At 46.0% G+C, this 21,030-nt stretch overlaps 1 protein-coding gene across 2 annotated transcripts in view; it reads right to left on the reverse strand.

Moving 5' to 3' along the window:
• Kcnmb4 (potassium calcium-activated channel subfamily M regulatory beta subunit 4) overlaps positions 1–21,030 on the reverse strand; it is a 65,073-nt gene that overhangs the window by 21,804 nt on the left and 22,239 nt on the right. For both annotated transcript variants that reach the window (XR_004112863.1, XM_031349880.1), the window contains exon 2: positions 14,940–15,067. Coding sequence is in view for 1 of the 2 variants with exons in the window: in XM_031349880.1 (XP_031205740.1) it covers positions 14,940–15,067 (128 nt within the window). In the remaining variant the exon portion in view is untranslated. The remainder of the gene's footprint in view (positions 1–14,939; positions 15,068–21,030) is intronic.

Genomic DNA, 21,030 nt, shown 5'->3' on the forward strand with positions numbered 1-21,030 from the left:
GGGCACACTCACTATAGGGCACACTCACTATAGGGCACATTCACTACAGGGCACACTCACTACAGGGCACACTCACTATAGGGCACACTCACTACAGGGCACAAGCACTACAGGGCACACTCACTACAGGGCACACTCACTATAGGGCACACACGCTACAGGGCACACGCATAAATATTGTTGTCCTCTATTGTGAAATTGTGTCTCTTAGTTAAAATGCATCAAGCAGAGAGTTAAATACTTGTGAATTATAGAATAAACTGGATTCGTTTTGAGGCCCTATTCCTACATGATAAGTCACTCTTCAATATGTTGCTACAATGAAAGTATTGCTGAGAAGCGTGCACAGCAACTAAAGCGTCCAGTTATGACTGAGTCATAGCACCCGTGCGGGCTAGCTTCTGCCTAACGCCAGCCCTGTAGCATGTGATGCCCAATATTTAATAAAAATAATGTGTAAATAATTAACAGCAGACTGGTCATTGGAAGACTATTAAAAAAGAGAGAGAGAGACACAAAGGAAATCCACAGAAGGCTTCTATGTAATGAGAGATACATATTCCTACTGAGATTCATTTTCACTTCTTTTGCCATTGACCAGTATTAAGATTTCAGACAGGGCCCTCCTCTTTTGCTCACAGCAATGAAAATAACACGGAGCCTTAAAGCTGTACAGAATCCCAGGCAGACCTGCAATCTCATCATAGACCTCCCAGTCTAAAGCACACAGTCTCTAGACATACACGTGGGCATTTAACAGGGCTTTCTTGGGACTTGGTTCTCTTGGCATTTGCTTAACACCGACGACAGCTGACAGGCGTCAGGGTCACCCCTGCTTGTTGGCTTGCCCATCAATGTGAGGGCAGGAACACTGTCTACACACCCACCGCCAGGCACGACACTGGCACGTTGGTTTGAGGTGTTCTGTGGATGCTTGTTGCTTCTGGCTAAAATCGGTTTTAAGACAGGATGGCTATTTGCACACAGTACACAGATAATAAAGGAGGAGTGTTTAATTGTGCCTGGGGCTAGGGGGTGGGGATATCCTGTGAGCAGATGGGAATGGACAGGGGTGCAGGCTTTGGGGGAACAGATGCACAAAGAATTTATCAGGAGAGGGTAGGTACCTGGGAAGGCTCAACCATGTCAGGCTGGCATTTCCAATTAGTTGCCATCAGTAGTAGCCATGAAAAGAAAAGTGTTTACAGTAATGCTTCATTGGTGAGACTTCACAGAGACTATTGTGCTTTCAGATCCCAACAAAGCTAGAATCCTGGTCACCAAGAGTGACTTCCTCAGGGAGGTTAGCAGGGAAGACTCTGGAAACAGAGGGCAGAGGTTTGAACCTGCTCTCAAACGTAAGGAGAAGTAAATAGTGAGGTCTCCAGGCTGATAAAGAAGTATTAGTGGAAGCTGGTGAGAGGCACCACAATAAAATAGGCAGAAGGAATGGTGCACAGTATTCTACAGCTCAACGGATATGTATGACTTATGACGGCCTACAGTATGTTTTATGAACAACTTGATAGCAGAAGCTCATAGGCTCTTAGGTGTAAAAGGAGGAGGGATTAGGTGTGCGCTGCACGCACGAGCCAGATTATCTCGCTGCCCTCCAGATGTGTGCCCTTATCATTCACTGACTAAAAAGGTCTGAATCCCGGCTGCTCTTTTCCAGGTACGTGGTTTGGAGAGCGTGCTTAGCTTCTCGAGGCCTCAGTTCTGCCATGGTGAGAATGAGGGCAATGGCCACATGCCTGTGGCCCAACTGTGCAGAGCTGGGAGTTAGCACATGTGAAGCATGTCCGCACGCACTCTCTGACATGGAGGAAGCAGGGTGGACAGGTGCTGCATACTACCTCACTAGCTACTACTGTGGGGGGGGGTATAAAATTGGTCCCAGTGGGTTTTACCATCTTTATCAATAAGCAGGCTAAGGGAATCAAAGCGATTCTGACTTATAATTACTATCGTATTTAATGGCTGGAGAGTATCAAAGGGCTCAGCCTATAAAGTGCTTTGTCAAAGCACAAGAACATGAGTTTGATTCCCCAGAACCTACACTTAAAAAGACAGGCGAGCATAGAGGCACACGTTTGGGTTATTTATTTATTTATTTATTTATTTATTTATTTATTTATTATGAGTACACTGTTGCTGTCTTGAGACACACCAGATGAAGTGGAGAGAAAGGTGCCCAGGACTCCCTGGCCATTGAGAGATCACATCCCCTAAGAAAAGTTGGATGGTACTTAAGGAACAATATCTATCACTGTCCTCTGGCCTCCACATAAATGCACACACACATACTTGCACATATACCCTTACAGTGATGGAACACATACATGGTCAGGTGTGCGCGCACACACACACACACACACACACATGCACGCACGCACGCACGCACATATGCACCTACCTACCTGTTGGAATGGAAGAAATAACCAGTATTCTAGTACTTGGGTACTAGAATCCCAGGTTTCAAAGTAATCATGAGAGTTAAATAATCTGTTAAAATCAATAATATATATTTATAGAAAAAAATAACAAGAGTTCTTGTATTTAAGACCAGGTGCAAATCTCACAAGTTTAGGAGTCGGGGTGATGTTCCTTCCAGAGAAGCATGTAAAGCTAGGATGCAGCTCAGGAGTGGAAAAAGTGTGTGCCTAGCACTCCAAGTCACTGCTTTTCATCTCTAGCACTGAAGGGGGGAAGGGAGTGGGGGGAGCAGCATTTATCAAGCAGACATGAAAGGAAGAAGCTTTATTATCAACTGTGCATGAGCTGACAGTGGTCACAGCTGCTCAGTGAGCCCTACGGGATGCCCCGTCCTAGGCTCAACAGTGATGATGGAAAGTTTCTGCTTCATGATGAACAGGCCAGCTCAGGGTAGTAAGCAGGGCATCTCTGGCATACTGCATCCGGAGGGGGCAGGGGAACTGCCACAGTGCAAAAAAACAAAAAAAAACCAAAACGAGCCAGATCTACATATCAAGGATATGTTTTAGAACCCAACCCAAAAAAAAAGAACAGAGGAGGAGGAGGAAGAAGAAGAAGAGAAGGAAGAGAAGAAGAGGGGCAGAAGGAGCAGGAAGAGGAGGAGGAGCAGGAAGAGGAGCAAAGGGGGGGGGGTGCCCTAGCTGTCATAGCAACACAGGGAGAAGCTGTCTGCTCCAGCCTGCTGCTCCCTGAGCCTCCCCGGAACCTTAAAGTTGATCTGTCTGCCATGATACTCAGACAACAGTCTGCCCCCAGAGTGAGAGACACTACAGCACTAACCAAGATGAATGTGTTCCGACTGTGGTAAAGCCACTGCCATTAGCTGACAACAGAAACTTCACCACTACAGAGAAACTCGGCCATCAGTCACTCCCTGTGGCCCTCTCCCTGGTGACCTGTGACCTCATTTATTTGCTTAGTGGAGATAAGAAAACTCTCAAAGAACTATTAAAAACAAAAACAGAAGAGAAGTCCTTGACAACCAAAAATGTTTGCGAATGGGATAGCCGTACTGAGGAGAAAGAACACAGAAAAAATGATGTGGAAGGCATTTATTTATTGAAGCTTTGTCTTGCTTTCAATATGAAATGTCCCCCATGGGATCATGTGTTTGAACAACTGGTACCCAGCTGGTGATGCCTACCTGCATGGCTGCCTTCCCCCATCCTCCCTACTTTCCACTCTCCTGTAGCCATGGTTGACTTGAAACTTGTTATGTAGTCCAAGATGGCCTCAAACTCTGAGATCTGCTTGCCTTTGCCTCTGCCTCCCAAGTTCTGAGATTAAAGGCAGGAACCATCATGCCTAGCCTTCTGTTTGTTTTCCTGGTGTTATTTGGAAGACTATAGACATTTTAGGGTGGGGAGTATCACTGGAGGCAGAGGGGCATTAAGGGTGGACCCTGAGGTCTTAGAGCAATGGTTCTCAACATGTGGGCCGAGACCCTTTTACCAAACCTCCATCTCCAAAAATATTTACATCACCACTCGTTACAGTAGCAAAAATTACAGTTACGAAGTAGCAATAAAAATTATTTTGTGGTTGGGGGTCACCACAAATATGGAACTGTGTTAAAGGGTCGTAGTAGTAGTAGGGCTGAGAATCAGTGTCTCACAATCTGGCCCTACTTCCTGTCTGCTCTCAGCTTGGCTTCCTGACTTCCTACACAATCTACCAGCCCTGTAGCATCTGCCTCACTCCTGTGGACGTGCCTTCCCCCAATGTGATGAGGGGACCCTCTCCCCTCAAACTAGGGACCACAATAAACACTCCCAACCCTTAAGATGCTTGCTTCTCGACAGGCAACTGGTCTTAGCACACAGACACACACACACACACACACTCACACACACACACACTCACAGACACACACACAGACACACACTCACACTCACACACACACACACACACACACACACACACACAATTTTTATTTACTATAGGATTGGAGTGAATGGCTGAAAAGGTCTCCTAGATGTGAGAGGCTGTGAGTCTCTGAGTACACATACACCCTCCATAGGCCTCAGACACCTCTGGCCCCATTGTACCTAGTAGGAAACTGAGGTGAGGGCTCTTGGGTAAGTAGTCCAAGGTCACCCACTGAGGCGAGAGCTGAGCTATGCATAGAACTGAAGTCTCCTGACGCGCAGCCCTGCCCTGCATTCTGCAGCTGATGGTACTGCATTCTGTGACCTACTTGTCCTGTGGTTCTTGATATTTTTCCTCCCAAACTCCCCCCAGGGCTCTCTTTGAAGGCTGCATACAGCATCTCAAATGGAAAGTGATTCGATAACATCACATTTGTGACTTTTTTATTGCCATGACAGTAAAGGCCGTTAGAAGATGAACTGGGACTCACCAGCAGAGAGGCATTTCTGATTAACCATCAGAAAATAGATTCTCGATTTCACGTTTTTTAAATAATGGATGGTGTTTAGATGTCAGACTTAGAAGGAATGTTGGCACGGATTCCACCCGTAGCCCACAGCTTGCTGGAGACAGCAAACACTACTTTTTGAAAAGTGCAGATTTGGAGACTAAACACAGCCTTCAATTCTGATGTAATCTCTCAATATGGAACGAGACACAAATGTACTCGATCTGGGTAAGATCCCAGATTCACTGCTTTGTTCATGATATGTCACTGAACTCGGTGTAGAAAGAGAAAGCTAATGTAATCATTTGAGAAGAAAAAGAACTATGGAATCAAGCCCTTCTCCAGTCAAAGATTAAGAAAAAAAAAAAGTCTCTCACAGAAAATAGAAAACAACATTAGTAACGAAAATTTTAAACATAAAACAGTCATTATCTAATTTAATAGTTTATTCAAAATTCAGATCTGAACCAGAGAGGTGGCTCAGGAAGTAAAGGTGTCAGCTATGCAAGCCTTACGACCCAAGTTCAAGCCCCAGAACCTACAGAAGGAAGCTGGATATGGCGGTGCACATCTGTAATCCCAGGACTCCTTGGTTGAGACAGTGGGTGGAGCTCACAGGCCAGCTAGCCTGGGGTACACAGTGCAGAAGCAGAAACAAGGCAGGTCCCCCTCAGCAAGGAGAAAGGGAACACTGATCCCTGAGCGTTGTCTTCTGACCTCCACACATGGGCCATGGCATGAACTTACCCTCCTACCCCACCCTGTCAATAAAAATAACTAAATTAAATAAATCAAAAACCCAGGTTCCATTTTTGCATGCAATTTAATCCCAAGAAGACTTTTTTTTTAGTAATCTGTCTTAGAGAGAAAAAAAAACCTGAAAGAAAAGGAAAAATTTCATAGCCAATGAGATGCTTAAATTCAATCTATAAACATGTTAAAATAAAGTTTTAATTAGAGCAAATCTGATTCTGGAATGCAAAGACCTAGTGAAAACCGTTTACAACTGACCAAGCATTTCTCACTATGGTGGTTATAAATGTATCCAGAAGCACACATCTAAGTTCAGCGTCATCCTCAGGAAACCCACTCACCATCGAGTGGTAGCACTGCGTGCTCCTCCACTGAGCGGTGCTCCAGACCACTGCCCACCTGGTTCTTTCCTAGCTTCGTCTCTCTTGCACAATTAGGATTTTCTAAAGCATCCTAAGTTATTCTGAATACACAAGGCTCAGAATGAGAGTTCTAGAGTCACCCAGCTTGAGGGTGTTAGGGACATGTGTGAGGACCAGCTGGTCCTCAGTCTATCAAAAGTTATAGGTGAGAAACCAAGCCTCGGGTAAGCGAGCAGTACTCTTCTGATCAATTGCTTTTAATTCTCTATTTTAATGGTTTTCAAAGTGTGCTCTACAGAGCTCTCCACTCAGCTGAACTCAGGCTTGTTATGTTCATCTGTCTTTAAAATGCTAAGGGTAAAAATACACACCCCAGAATTAGAATATATCCATTCAGTGGCATAAGTATAGCATATTTACTTTTTTCTGAGCAATAGACTCATTTCTCTCTCTCTCTCTCTCTCTCTCTCTCTCTCTCTCTTTCTCGTGTGTGTGTGTGTGTGTGTGTGTGTGTGTGTGTGTATGTGTGTTTGCGCTATATTGCTTTATCCGTTAATAAAACCCCAATTATTTAATCAGGCAATGTCTCAAGCCCCCAACCAGAGAACATCCTGGGCACTCATTACTGTTTCTTACTTGCTACAAATGGATAAAACGGAGACAAACATATATCATGACTTAGGATGCACTGCTGTGTAGATGCGGTCTTTATCCAAACCCAAATAAAAGCAAGACCCCCCTCAAGGTAGGCAATGTCACTCTTGCTTTGCAGGCTAGGAAAACCAAGATAGGAAGCTGAGCCATTCACCCAAGATATATAGTGAATCAAGGGTAGAGAAGTGTAAACCCATAGACCCAGCGTCACGTGGTTGCTACCTTTAAGCAACTCATAATCTGCAAGAGGTGGAAGGTCCTTACTCATCTAACTCTGGGGAGTAAGAGAAAAGCAACCTTGGTGATGTGGGATGCAGAAAGAAAATAGGTAGTGATGTACAGCCTAGGTGTAAGGCGATACAAGGACAACCGAGGCACAGATAAATTGATAACCCCAGAATCACAGGATGAGGAAACGCCTGGATCCAGCTTCCTCCCAGAACCACTGTGCTGTGCCAATGTCTAGTAGTGAAAATGACAAAGGTGTCCCCAGATGAGGGGACTGGGTGAGAGGAACAAAGGCATCATGGGAAACAGAGCCTTTGGCATGGAGCAGAGTGAAGCTGAAACAGTCCCCACTTCTCAATGAAGCACACACTCGATCTCTCACATGTGGCCTCCAACCTCACAGGCCTTGCAGTTATCAAACACACGAAGCTTCCGAGCCTCGGAAACCATGTACCCCACAGTGCCTCACTCTGACTTCGTCCTTCCTCTTGCTCGCTTGTACCTAGCTAACCGCTGAGTCACACCTCTGTTTTCTACCAACGTGGCTCACTCAGGTTTGCAATGCCCAACAGGTCACAAGATCTCAAAGCAGGACCTTCGAGTCTTCCTTCATCCCATCACCTGACTTTTAAATTACACAATCTAGTCATAAGCTATTGGCTCCAGGGAGGCTGAGACCATGTCTGCTTTGTTTTGTGGTTGTTTCATCTCTGTCTGTCTGTCTGTCTGTCTGTCTATTGGCTCATGACTGGCATGTAACTCAGGATCAGAACTTGAAGCTGGATAGGGAGTAGAAAGAAAAATAAATCAAGAGGATGATGACAGAATTATTATCCTATCCTGTCTTAAAAGTGAGACACAACCCAGTCAAGACAGTCAAGACAAGGAACAAGGCTCACCAGCCCAATGAGGGCCATCGCGGCCATGTAGACATCTAAACAGAAGCAGCAGCAGAGGTAGCATTCAAGAGATGATGCGGATGCTGGGGCCGGACTGGTTCATTAGATGAGGGTTTGTGAGCACAGGCCTATGACATGAGCTGTGGACTTCCATCCTTTATGGTATACCAACCACCAGATGGAACGAAGGAGGGAATCCACTGCTCTTCAGGTGCTAACCAGGGACGGCAAAGATGAAGGCAGGCTTCTTCAGTGCACTTGCTGTAGAATCCCCAGTCTACCCTTAGAGCGTGCCTGTTCAGGGTGGGTTTTACTGAAAAAGCTTGGGAACTGTGCCCCTCCCTGCCCTCAAGAGCAAAGGAAGCAGCGGGTGTGGAGGAAAGCCCTGTGAGTGTATACACAAAGATGACACACCCGGACCAGCTGCAGGGAGGCAGGTCAACTGTACTTGGGGTGATTCAAGGCTTATAGAATTTTGGGGACAGGGTAGGAACATCCAAGATGGGCCAAGGCCATTGGCTGAGGACTTATTGGAAATGTCTCACTAGCAAGGGGAAGCACTTCAGGAATATCAAGTGCTAGCTGAACGGGTTCTCGTCTGGAGAAAGGAACTTGAACTTGGAATCTAACTACGTGACTTTCTGCAGGTAGAGGCATGGGGAGGGAGTTGAATTCCCCAGACAAGGTCAGAGAAGGGGAAGTTCTGCCAATGACAGGGAGTCCTCCATTATTCACCAAGCTCAGAAGGGTCAATGGTAAGCTTCGACCTGAATTAGCAGGGCTGTAGGGAATAACACGGAAAACATGGATTACAGATAAGTCCTCCTACCTGAACAAAAACTATAGATATAAAACCTACGCACAAAAACTCCAGATACAGAAATCTACACATTAAAAAGACAGCGGGTACCATGGGTTAGGGAGACAGACTAATGTCAGGTACTCAGAGATCTTGGTGGGTGGAGCCCTGGGATGAGGTTGCCCAGAGAATGAGAGGAGTAACCTTCCATTGCTGGCAGCTGCCTGGTCCTGCAGATTCCCCTCCGGAACACAGTTCACCTCCATGAGGCTGAGATAGTGGAAACACAAGACTCCAATAATCTCTACCTTACATTTTAAAAATAGCACCCGTTTCTTGAAAAATGGAAGTTCCTGGTAACTGTGCCTCTTAATTTCCTGCAATTGTGTGAAATCTAAAGGTCGCTTTAAATATAAAGTTCACCTTATCAAGAGCATCTGGAAGTGGATCCGTGAGTCTATTTTAACTTCTCCCGTGGCAGTAGTAAGAAATGCACCGGAGTGGATGGCACCAGGGAGCTGGCTGCTATCTCACACGCCCAGCGACACCCCTGTTTCCTCTCGCTTATGCCAGGATGGGAGAAACTGAAACTCCTGCTTCCCCAGAGTCACTTGAGAATAGTGATAAACCAGCCTCATTTCTATCTCTACTTGACAGTTAGAGAAGGTGTGCCCATTCCGATGGAGAGGTGGCAGGTTTGAACTCCCGTCCTCAGATTACCACAAGGGGTATCTGTAATATAATCAGAGTTACTCATTTGGTCTTGGCCCTGAATTCTAGGCAGAGTTCCTAAAACCTTTCTAACTGGATTGTAGTGGTGACAGGAGCCTGTCTCCTTGTTCGCAGGAAGTCCCTTCCTATCCTACTGGAGTTTATGCTAATGAGGTGGTTCTGGGAGAGAGGGGCATTGCTTACAGAGGAACCAACTTGTGGTCAAAGGGCTAGAAAGATCGGCACTGCTCTCTGACCTTCAGGAAGGGAAAGGAGCCACAGGTTGAGCCAGTCACCAATTATGCCTACAAAATGGGAGAGCCCTGAATAGGGTTCGGAGATCTGGCGAGCACAACCATGCGCCTGAAAGCCATCTCGGAGGACAGTGTCTAACTGCTCTGGCTGCATTCCACATGACAGTTTCTGAGCCGTGTTTTCTGTAATAACGTGGCATTGTAAAGTGAGTGTTCTCTGAGTCCCGTGAGCCTTTCCTTCCAACACAAAATTGAGCCCATGGGGGAGGGCCAAGAGAACACCCTCCCTCTTCCTCTCCCCCACCTCTGCGCACTTTGGTCCAATGTGCAGGTGGAGCCTTGGTCCAATAAATAGTTTGGCATCAGCACCAAGGGAGCATGAGGAGGCTGAGTGAGCACTTGCACTTGTGGGATGTGATGCTAAGTCAAGGTATGCAGTTGCCAAACTGGATTGGATTGCAGGGCGTTGTGCTGGGAAAGAATTGAGACGCTACTTGAACTGAGGACCCTGCACGTCTGACATCAGGATATAGTGGGTGTAGTGGATATAATACAGAATAATGAGGGCACTGTTCTCATTTGGGTATGTAGTACAGGGTCTGTTCCTATCAGATGGCTGTCGCTCCAGGGGAAGGACAGTCCTGGACTGGTGGTATGGTGAGGGATTCAGGATCCAAGCCTGCATGAAAGGCAACCCTTTACAAAACAGAGCAGAGTGGGAAAGTTATCAGGATCCTCATCGCCAGAGGAAAGCATCACACCTGTAGATTAATAACTCCCCGCTTTCCCCTCCCAGCCTCTAGTAACGACTACCATTTCACTGGATCATCTATGAACTGGACTGTCTCAACCACCTAACACAACAGCGCCTGCTTTTCTGTGACCGACTTGTTTCAAGGGAGACAAGATCCTCACAGTTCCCCTGTGCCACCACATGACAGAACTTCCTTCTTTAAAACTGTACGTTATTTATGTATTGTTTGTGCACACACATGTATGTGTGTGTGGGGGGGGGTGATGCTCACCATAGCATGTATGTGGAGTCAAAGGACAATTTGCAGGAATCAGTTCTTACCCTCTGCTATGAAATTGCCAGATACTGAGTTTTTCTGAATGCAGAGAGCTTTACAGTTGGCTTCACTGGCTAATCGCTCTCACAGTCACAACTTGGCTGAATATGATTCCCATCCCCATATTCTGAGGTGGGACCTACTGTGGCCAAAGCCAGAGCCTGAGATCAGTTGCCTGCAGCCTTCTCCTCCTCTGCCAGGATTCTTTTCAGGATAGCTTTCCCTTCAAAGTGTTGTTCTCTTCTAAATTCCCTCTTGCCCTCTGGCCGTTCTTCCTCTGTCTCCTTGCCTATGACTGAACTGTAGCCCATCAGTATTTCTCTTCTTATTGGAAAGAATGCATTCCCAGCATGTATTCTGCCTCTTTGCCTCAAAAGCAGCTTGTGTGCCCAGGTAATGCAGATCTGTGTGCCCCTGCTCCTCATCTCTTGCTCCTGAACTTTCAGTTCAAGCTTCTAGCTTCTCTGGAGCACCCTCGGGGTATCTTAGGACTGAGTGCCTCAAATTCAGCACAGTCACAGTCGGACTACACTTTTCTCCCAGGAGAAATTTGGCACCCTCCTTTCCCTTCATTGCCTGGAAGGTCTGCTGGTCCTCACTCTGAAATGCTTTTTGGATATGGTATCCCTGTTTGTTACATCTATCACCACCATCACAAGCACCACCATAACCACCTCCACCACCACTACCAACATCACCACCTCCTCCACCACCACTACCTCCACTACTACTATGTTCACCACCTCCACCATCACCACCATCACTTAGGCTCCCAAAGACCTTTATCTGAATCAGCAGATGGCTAAGAGAAGGACTGTTGAGAATCAGACCAACTGTGTGTGTGTGTGTATGTGTGTGTGTGTGTGTGTGTGTCCCTTAATGGCTGGCTATATGCCCTGGGTCATCTACATAATTCTTTAAGCTTTAGTTTCCTCCCTGTGAGCTAAATGCAACTAATATTTACAACCACTATAAGAAATTAAGTGACCCCACTAAAAGGTCATTTGCTTGGCACATACCACTCACTGACAAATACAAAGACTGTCTTCAGTCCAGTATCCTCCTTCCTGCCCACCTTTCACTCACCCTCCACATTCAGCACTCACACGGTAACAGACACGGGGAAACTCGGTTACTTTCCAAATATGAAATTCTACTTACGTCAGTCTTCCAGTTAAAAATAAAATTTGAAAAGGTTTCACCTGGCCAGGCAGTGGTGGCACACACCTTTAATCCCAGCACTTGGGAGGTAGAGGCAGGCAGATTTCTGAGTTCGAGGCCAGCCTGGGCTACAGAGTGAGTTCCAGGATAGCCAGGACTACACAGAGAACACCTGTCTCAGAAAAGCCAAAGGAAAAAAAAAAAAAAAGAAAAGGTTTCACCTGACCACTTACTCCCTGTATTACAAAAACAATGTCTTTAGCAATTGTTGTTATTATTATTATTATTATTATTATTATTATTGCTTGTAGAACTCTAACCCTAAGGCTACCTGTTCAGGTTGCAACCAACGCTGTCTTACCAGCACACCTAAGATGCCCTGCTTTCAAGCCGTGACTGCTGCAGCATGGCCACCCCATTTCAAGGTTTCGCCCTTCTTATTCCTAGCTGATTACATCACACTTGACTCTGTGCGGCATCTGTTTCCATCAACGAATACTCATTCCTTGACAGCAGAGAAACGGCCTTATTAAGTCAGCACTGCGTTCAATTGCTGATTCACCAAAGATCCACTGAGGCACAGGCACTGGGCCAGGCACCAAGGAACAAAGACGGTGCCAGGTACACTTTAACAAGGGTACGGCTGCGCTAGGGAGACAGGCATACAACATGTACAGGAGAGAGATGTATATGGCCAATGTTTGCCAAAACGCTGCTGCCTGGGTCGACCACTGGGGATTCTCATGTAATTAGTCAATAGTGCTTTATTATTATTATTATTATTATTATTATTTTCAAGTTTTTATTTTATGTATGAGTGTTTTTTAAAGATTTATTTATTTATGTATGTATATGAATACACTGTAGCTACCTTCAGACACACCAGAAGAGGCCATCAGATCCCATTACAGAGGTTGTGAGCCACCATGTGGTTGCTGGAATTGAACTCAGAACCCCTGGAAGAGCAGTCCGTGTGCTCTTAACCGCTGAGCCAGCTATCTCTCCAGACCATATATGAGTGTTTTGCCTGTGTGTCTGTGCACCACTTGCATGCCTGCTGCCCCAGAGGCCAGAAGAGGGCGTCACATCCCATGGAAATTGAATTACTGGTGATTGTGAGCTGCCATGTGGGTGCTGGGAATCAAGCCCCTGTCCTCTGGAGGAGGAAAATAAAAGCAGCCAGCATTCTTAACAGCTGAGCCACCTCTCGGCCCCACTGATGCTGTGTAAAAAGCTCCTTTTGTGTTTTCGGCATCCTCTGCCATCTTGAACCTGCTCAGGCAATGGCCTTCCCCTCACATCACTTAAGTGGCACTGCCCTACTGTAATTCAAGGGTATCTTCCGGGTAGTCTTTCCTATGATTTGTTTAGGTCTAGAGGAAGGAATTGATCATGTGAAATTTGCTAATTCCCAGAATGACACACTCTGCAGGTGGATACTCCTGTGTCTGCAAAATGTGGAACTGTGGAAACCAACCCCTATTGATAAATGTGACCATGTATCTTCTGGAGCCCCCATCAAAGGGTCTGGGGAAGCTCTGTCAACAAGCATGAATGCTGCTGGCTCTGTTGCTTGCTTTGACCAAATAGCACATGTCAGAACAGGGGTCTTCTTTCTGTGAGTACAAGTGCCATAACACCTTGCGGTAAGGAAGATACTTCAGCTCTTTGAGCACCGAGGTCCAGTGTTCAGGAGAACTCTGGCAATCTTTTTCAATAAATAAAGGAGAAGTGAGGATCTTCATCAAACACCAATATCCATCTTGGACCACACACCTCTCTGAGTTTGTATCTAGCTGCACCTGAGTCCCGCCATCTCACAGAAGCATGACACCATCACTGCAGTAAGCCGTGAGATTTCAGGCACTTTGCTACACAACAACATGCACCTGACATGGAGATCATGCCAAGACACTCAAGACTTTATTCTGAGAACTCTCAGGAGTGACCTGATTAGAATCCTGTGCTAGAGAGCCGACCTGGGTAGCAACATGGAGAATGGCTTGGGGTGGCACAGAGAAGAGGTGACAGGCCTTATCAGACTATGACAGCTGAGAACAAAACAATCCAGATCTGATCCAAGAGTCATACAGAGGGATAGCCACAGAATGCTGAAGACAGGCAATAAAGAAGAGAAGAACCATCTATGTAGGGAGACAAAAGCACGAGGGTGCCGTTCACTGACAGAGATCAAGAGACGAAGAGAAGGGTTGAGGTAACTGTGGAGCAGCAAACAATAAGTGTTGAAAATTAACTTAGTGTAAGTACTCGAGGTGGGTAGGCAAGGGTTCTGATCCATGGGGTCATCTTGCTGTGGTAAGAATGGTGTAGTGAGCTCTCTCTCTTCTCTTCTCCCTTTGTCTCTGCTGCTCCTTGTCCCCTTCCCCCACAATAAACCTCTCTCATGTGAAAAGAAAAAATAAAAAAGAATGGTGTAGCAAGCTTCTAAGGCAGGTAAACTTTTGATGGTGTGAATACATATTGATATTTTTTTCCAATAATTTATTATTTATTCACTTTACATCCCGATTGCAGCCCCTTCCCTCTTCTCTTCCCAGTCCCGCCCTTACAAACCCTTCCCCCATTACCACCTCCCCTTCTCTGAAGAGAAGGGGAAGCCCCCTTGGGTACCACCCCCAACGCCAGACACATTTTGATACTTCATTAGAATAGAAGAGACAAAAGTTAATAACTGATGAAGTCTGAATGCTGACAGATCTGCACACAGCTTAGTGTGTAAATCTTAAAGCACACTGACAGTGCATAATGTTCCTGAGCAAGGGCGCCACCATTTGTGATGTATCCACAGGGTAAGTCTAGGATATAAGTTCTCTTTCCTCTCTCTCTCCCCTCCCTCCAGCTCCATGCTTCTTTCCTTCCTTCCTCTCTTCCTTCCTTCCTTCCTTCCTTCCCTCCTTCCCCCTCCCTCCCTCCCACTCTGCTTCTCTCTCCTTCCCTCCTTCCCTACCCCCATCCCTCCCTCTCCTCTCATATGTTCTGTATATGGCTCCCATCTAGTAGAGCGGGAAGTAACTTCTTAATGCTGGAAGGAATGGAGATTAACAGGCTAAAAAGAACTTGAGGTTATCTCCAAGTGGGCACAAACTATCATGTACCCACGTAACAAATCACACAACCAACCAACATTAACATGCACACACGACTATCGGTTTACCTCTGATGTTGATTAAAATAGCAAGTGAATGGCTGGGAACCGATCTCATCTTTCCAATACTGCTGCCAGTTCATGACACTTTCCGAGTTCTTCTGGTTTTCTCTCTTACAGGGCGGGATATAGGAGCACTGGCCAAACAGAACACAGAGAAGACACCTGTTATTCTACAGGGTATTCAGAGGGAGCCCTTCTAGTCCTCAAATATATGTTTGCTTATAGCTCATGGCTTGGGATGGATGAGGAGGCAACCATAGTCAGAGTTAGCATGGGACGCCCATCCCAGTGCTCACAAATGTGCCAGTGTCCCTTCTATGTATCGTGGTTTTCCCTGACACACTCCACCCACCATTTTGATATCAAGACAGGAAAAGGTTCTCAGCAGTACCCAAGACAACATTCTCATGAACAAATCATCACAAAACCATCTGAAAGTCCAAACCGCCTTTAGCTGTACTGCTCATGGGGACCCACTGTCACTCTTTCTTCTACAGAGATGGGCATTTTACAGATAACAACTCCAGTTTTGACATAATCTTTAGATATAACCAAATTGACACTGCTTTAACTATATTTTAAAATTTCCAATTTGAAACAATGGCAAGAGACAAACAAAAAGCCCCAGTCTAGTAATAAAACCATCTTCAGGCACTAAGACATAAGGACATTTTATAAACTGAGAGTTATAAGGTTATAGCAAAGGAAAACTGTAACACACTTTGTTTTTGTAGGGACCTGTCAGTCAACATCAGGAGGCAAAGTGGGGCAGGGTCATTTGTGTTCCAAATTCCTGTCTGCAAGTCTTTGTATTCTCTTCCACTTTTAACTAACCAGCAGCTCCCAGCTGCTCTCGGGATACCACCACTTTACCCATAGAAGCTTTCATTTCCTGCTTTTTCTTGAACAATGGAATCAGTGGAGATTCCTCTCAAGTATATAATCAATGGATATACAATCACTGGACTTTGCTAATGGATGGCTTTCCTAGCCAGTAGCTGAGAAAGTCGTTCCCTTAAATGAACTTGATCAAGCGATATAGATTCAGCAACACTGAAAAACTGCTCTTAGATCCAGATGTTAAAGGGAAAGGTGAGCATCCGAAACCGCTTTCTCCATGAACATTCCAGCTTCTACCAACTGGTAATGGTAGGCTGCCGCAGGCCGGCCGATCTGGGCCTCCCTCAACCCACGGGAGAAACGGAGTCCTAGTCAGGTCGACAAGGCGTAGGCGAAGAAATGATGGCAGAGACGACACATGAAGTATAGGATCTGAATGTATTTCTTAAAAATGCATCAGACTTTTACAGTCATTGCAAAAGAGAGATGGTAAATCTGGCAGCTCAATAGTTGAGGTACATTTGAGACTATCTAAAACATACTGGGTCTAAAGCAGCAGCTATCTCCTCTATACTCTGGGCCCGGGGGACTGCGGATTGCATGAATCTGAGTCCTAGCCCATCTAAGTTCTAGTGCTAGTCCTGCATGCTAGTCCAAGTCCTTCTCCAAGTCCTTCTCCTTCCGCACCAAGTGAAAAGCAGGCTTATGTAGCATACAGCAAGCAGGGCAGATGACAAGAGTCATCAAGGTCAGTGATCTTACTGACCAAGATCACGTATCTAGTTGTGAAGCAGGTGGAAGAGCAACGGTGCCCCTCTCTGCTGGGGCTAATTTGGTATTCCTATACTAACTCTCTGGTTCTTGCTGGAGGCAATGACTAGGAGGTTTTAATCTAACACTTCTAGCTAATGTCTTTGGGTGGAAGCCCTTCATTACTCTCTAGTATATAAAATATTTCTAGCTATTGTAAACTATTATTGTCCTAAGGAATGTGCCTGACCCTTGTTAGCTCTAGCAAGGCAGTTTCCTTGAGAGAAATTACAAGTTATGGGAAGCTTGGTAATAAACCAGGATAGGTTAGAAACATTGTGTTGGCCAGGAAACAGTGCTCAATCTTAGCCATTTACAAATCATTTCTTGGGGTACCTTTATGCCTAATTATGAGGGCGTGTTGATGATTAAAAAGACTGATCTGGAACATGTCTGAGTTAGGAGATACCAGCGACTGTCTGAATCTCCAGGAGGCACAGAACTCCTTTTGGATCCTTATTGCCTCTTATCCTTAATCAGGATTTTATCCCCGATATTTTGGATGTGACTGGAGTAGACGAGTGTGCATGGCAGTAGGCCAGACATCCTAGCAAAGACCTAAGGGGCCTGAACCTGTGTACTTCTTACACTCTCCCTGACCCTAATGATCTCTGCTTTACAGGTAAGAACATTGCCATTCCTCATAGCTCTGCAACTAGACCCCAGAGATTCCATCACAGGCTCCTCCAAGGTGTTTGCCAAAGTGCCTGACATTAAGGAACAGAAAAGAGAATGCTACTTTGATAGTATGATTTGACTCCCTCAGATTCATTCATTCTCATATTTGTTTATTCATTTGCTTTTGTCTATGTGTGTCTGTGTGTGCAGGTGCATGCATGTACATGCGTGTGGAAGTCAGAGGACAACCTCCATGTCCTTCATCGGGCACCTTCCACAGTTTGAGAGAGTTTCTCTTTGGTTTGGAACTTTGCCAACTAGCCTAGGCCAGCTGACCAGTGATCTCTAGGGAACCATCTGTCTTCACCTCCTATCTCACTATCACTGTTACGAAAGTGTCCCGCCAGGTCCAGATTTCCACATGGGTTCTGGAGATTTGAACTCATGACCTCACGCTTGCAAGGCAGATGCTTTGCTGACTGAAACATCTTCCCAGCACTGCCCCCTCCTCCCTCTGTCTTTTTGAGGCAGGATCTTGCTATGGAGATCCAGGAGGCACAGAACTCCTTTTGGATCCTTATTGCCTCTTATCCTTAATCAGGCTTTTATCCCCAATATTTTGGATGTGACTGGAGTAGACGAGTGTGCGTGGCAGTAGGCCAGACATCCTAGCAAAGACCTCGTCAGAACCCTTTCAGCAACGGGCACCATTGACATAGCAGACACACCAAACATTTCAGGAGACAACCAAATGTCGCCCAAACATACTTAAGACATCCACCACTTAACTCCGTTTGAATTCTTCGCTCCTCAGTTTTTGGATCGAAAGAAGTTTAAAAGGCCCATCTCTCTACCAGATGGCAACTCAGGGATTTGATGGAGGGAACCACACCCATGTTTCTGGAGACATCAGGGGAAAACGTTCATCAGGTTTCATAGTCGGCAAGCTGTGATTTCGTATGGGATGAAAGAAGTGCCTGCCTAGGTGGAGCGTTTAGCACATGGATGGACTCTGAAAGCAAATTACATTCTTCTCATATGAAGAAAAGCAACCCTGAGGTACTTTTCCCATGGACGCCGTTCCTTCCATACGTTAAATAACGAGTCTTTAACACTCTAGCAAGTTGGTAAAGTCAATATCGCCATGAAAAATCATTATTTTTTCCTCACATCTTGACTGCCCAGTTTATTTATTCCTAAATGTTTTCTGAAGCCCATCTCAGGTCCCTCCTAGAGTCCTTCTTAACTCTATGTGGAAAATCACTATAGATGAATAGAAATTTAAACACCATTAAAAGGCAGCGTTCTAGGCCCGGCAGTGGTGGCACATGCCTTTTAATTCCAGCACTTGGGAAGCAGAGGCAGGTGGATTTCTGACTTTGAGGCCAGCCTGGTCTACCGAGTGAGTCCCTGGACAGCCAGGGCTACACAGAGAAACCCTGTCTTGAAAAAACAAAAGAAAAAAAAAAAAGCAGTGTTCTAGAAGAAGATTCAAGAAAAGCTGTTATTCAAATTCCCTTGTCTGTCAGTCACTCAGGTTGGTGGGTTTGCCCAAAACTTTAGAGTTCTGACCTGAATATCTCTTTGGGGAGAGATCCTAGGTACAAATCCACTGCTTAGTGCCATCTTCGTCACGGACAGTGCCACTGGCCAATGTCTGGATCTAATTAATCTGAGTGAGCAAGCATACCGAAGGAGACTGAGGGGCAGTGAAGTGCCTCAGCAGACCAAAGGGCTTGCTGTGAAGCCTGATGACCCCAGTTCGATCCCCAGAACCCACAGAAAGACAAACAAGAGATCCAACACCAAAGTGTAGTCCTCTGACCTAGCAGGACATAGCATATGCATGTCTATGCCAATCCCCCAGACATAATGGTTTTTTTTTTATGAGTAAATCTTTTTTCTTCCCTTTATTTTATTTTATTTTTTAGATTTATTTATTATTATACATAAATACACTGTAGCTGTCTTCAGGCAAACCAGAAGAGGGCATCAGATCTCATTACGGGTGATTGTGAGCCACCATATGGTTGCTGGGATTTGAACTCAGGACCTTCGGAAGAGCAGTCAGTGCTCTTACCCACTGAGCCATCTCCCAAGTCCCAGACATAATGTTTTAAGAATTAGGAACAGGGAAGAGGGATGGAAAGGTTGAAATTGTTCAAGGTCATAGTGGGTCATGCGTAGTCCTTCATACAGACTGTAGAGTAATGTTTGTTGTTGCTTTTTGTTCTTGGTTTCGTTTGGTTTGGTTTGCGACCAGGTCTCATTTCAGAGTGGAACCCCCTAGCTATGACTGGTGTCAAACAAACTTACTATAAAGTTAGAGCTATCCTTGACCTCCTCAGGCTCCCGTTTCTGCTTCCCACTCGCTGGCTGACAGAGTGTGTCTCCACACCTGTTTTACCCAGTACCAGCCCCGCCCCACTGCCTTCTTGTGCACATGCCCAGCTCTCCCTATTCCAGAGTGGCTGACAGGAGAGTGTCTCCACACCTGTTTTACCCAGTACCAGCCCCGCCCCACTTCCTTCTTGTGCACATGCCCAGTTCTCCCTATTCCAGAGTGGCTGACAGGAGAGTGTCTCCACACCTGTTTTACACAGCATCAGCCCCGCCCCTCACAGATGCCCAGTTCTCCCTATTCCAGAGTGGCTGACAGGAGAGTGTCTCCACACCTGTTTTACACAGCATCAGCCCCGCCCCTCACACATGCCCAGTTCTCCCTGTTCCTGCTTCCTGCTTTGGAACTAAGGACATGCCCTGCTTCTTGCGCCCTCTCTTGGAAAACCAAGGTCTCTCTGGAATCAGTGTGCTCCTCCCAAGGGCTGGCGAGGAGGCAGTAAGCTACAAGGGCTTGTCACCCTGCTCCATGCTCAGAGAAACGCACTTCTAAGTCTTCCTCCTGCTCTGTCTGATGCAGGATCAGTGCCTGGCAGCATGGCTATAATGTCACTTAGGGGACGGGTTAGACACAATGCCTTCGATCAGATGATAAGCATCCCCTTACAGAAACTTCTTCCTGGGGTCCTGATATGTTTGGTTTCTCATTTCCAACAACTTCTTATTCTCACCCACAGACCCTCATTGGGATCCTCGTTCCTGTCGCCTGAAATGAGACTGCTCTCTTTAAAAAGGTAAAAAACCCGGGCTGGAGAGGTGGCTCAGCTGTTAAGCACACTGACTGCTCTTCCAGAGGTCCTGAGTTCAATTCCCAGCAACCACATGGTGGCTCACAACCATCTGCAATGGGATCCGATGTCCTCTTCTGGTGTGCATGAAGAGAGCAACTGTGTACCTACCTACATAAAAGAAAACTCTACTCCAAAGAGGAATGGAGAAGGAGCATCTGAAGTTTCCAAAGGCAGTTACAGTGTATCCAGAAAGGGTAGAATAAGTGGTGTCAGCAGGAAAAGAGGCCAAGTTGAACTAACTTATGGCAACTTCAGGACGGAGGGAACTGATGGCGAATCTCCGCCCAGCAATCTACAGTATGTGGTGATGGGGTGGGGCTTGTGGAAGATCTGGGAAGCCTTATCTTCGGGACAAGCCCACAACCCTCACAAGCCTGAAGGCAAGTCTGGTTTTGGGTGAGATTGTGGCTCCTCCAGCAGATGGGTCGGCAGTAATGAGGAAACCCATTCTGTCACCCAGTGTGACTGGGAGGGCAGTGAGTGGCCTACCACAGTGATGAAAGAGAATCTGTTGGAGTCCAAAACCAACATGGAAAGAATAACAGAGTTCTGGAAATAGGAGTAAGAAATGGACAGGAAAAGATTAAAGGAGATAGGCTAGCCATACTATACCGTGGCCACGTGGAAGAAGTGAAACA

This window comes from Mastomys coucha, unplaced genomic scaffold (genome assembly GCF_008632895.1).
Source record: "Mastomys coucha isolate ucsf_1 unplaced genomic scaffold, UCSF_Mcou_1 pScaffold4, whole genome shotgun sequence".
NCBI lineage: Eukaryota > Metazoa > Chordata > Mammalia > Rodentia > Muridae > Mastomys > Mastomys coucha.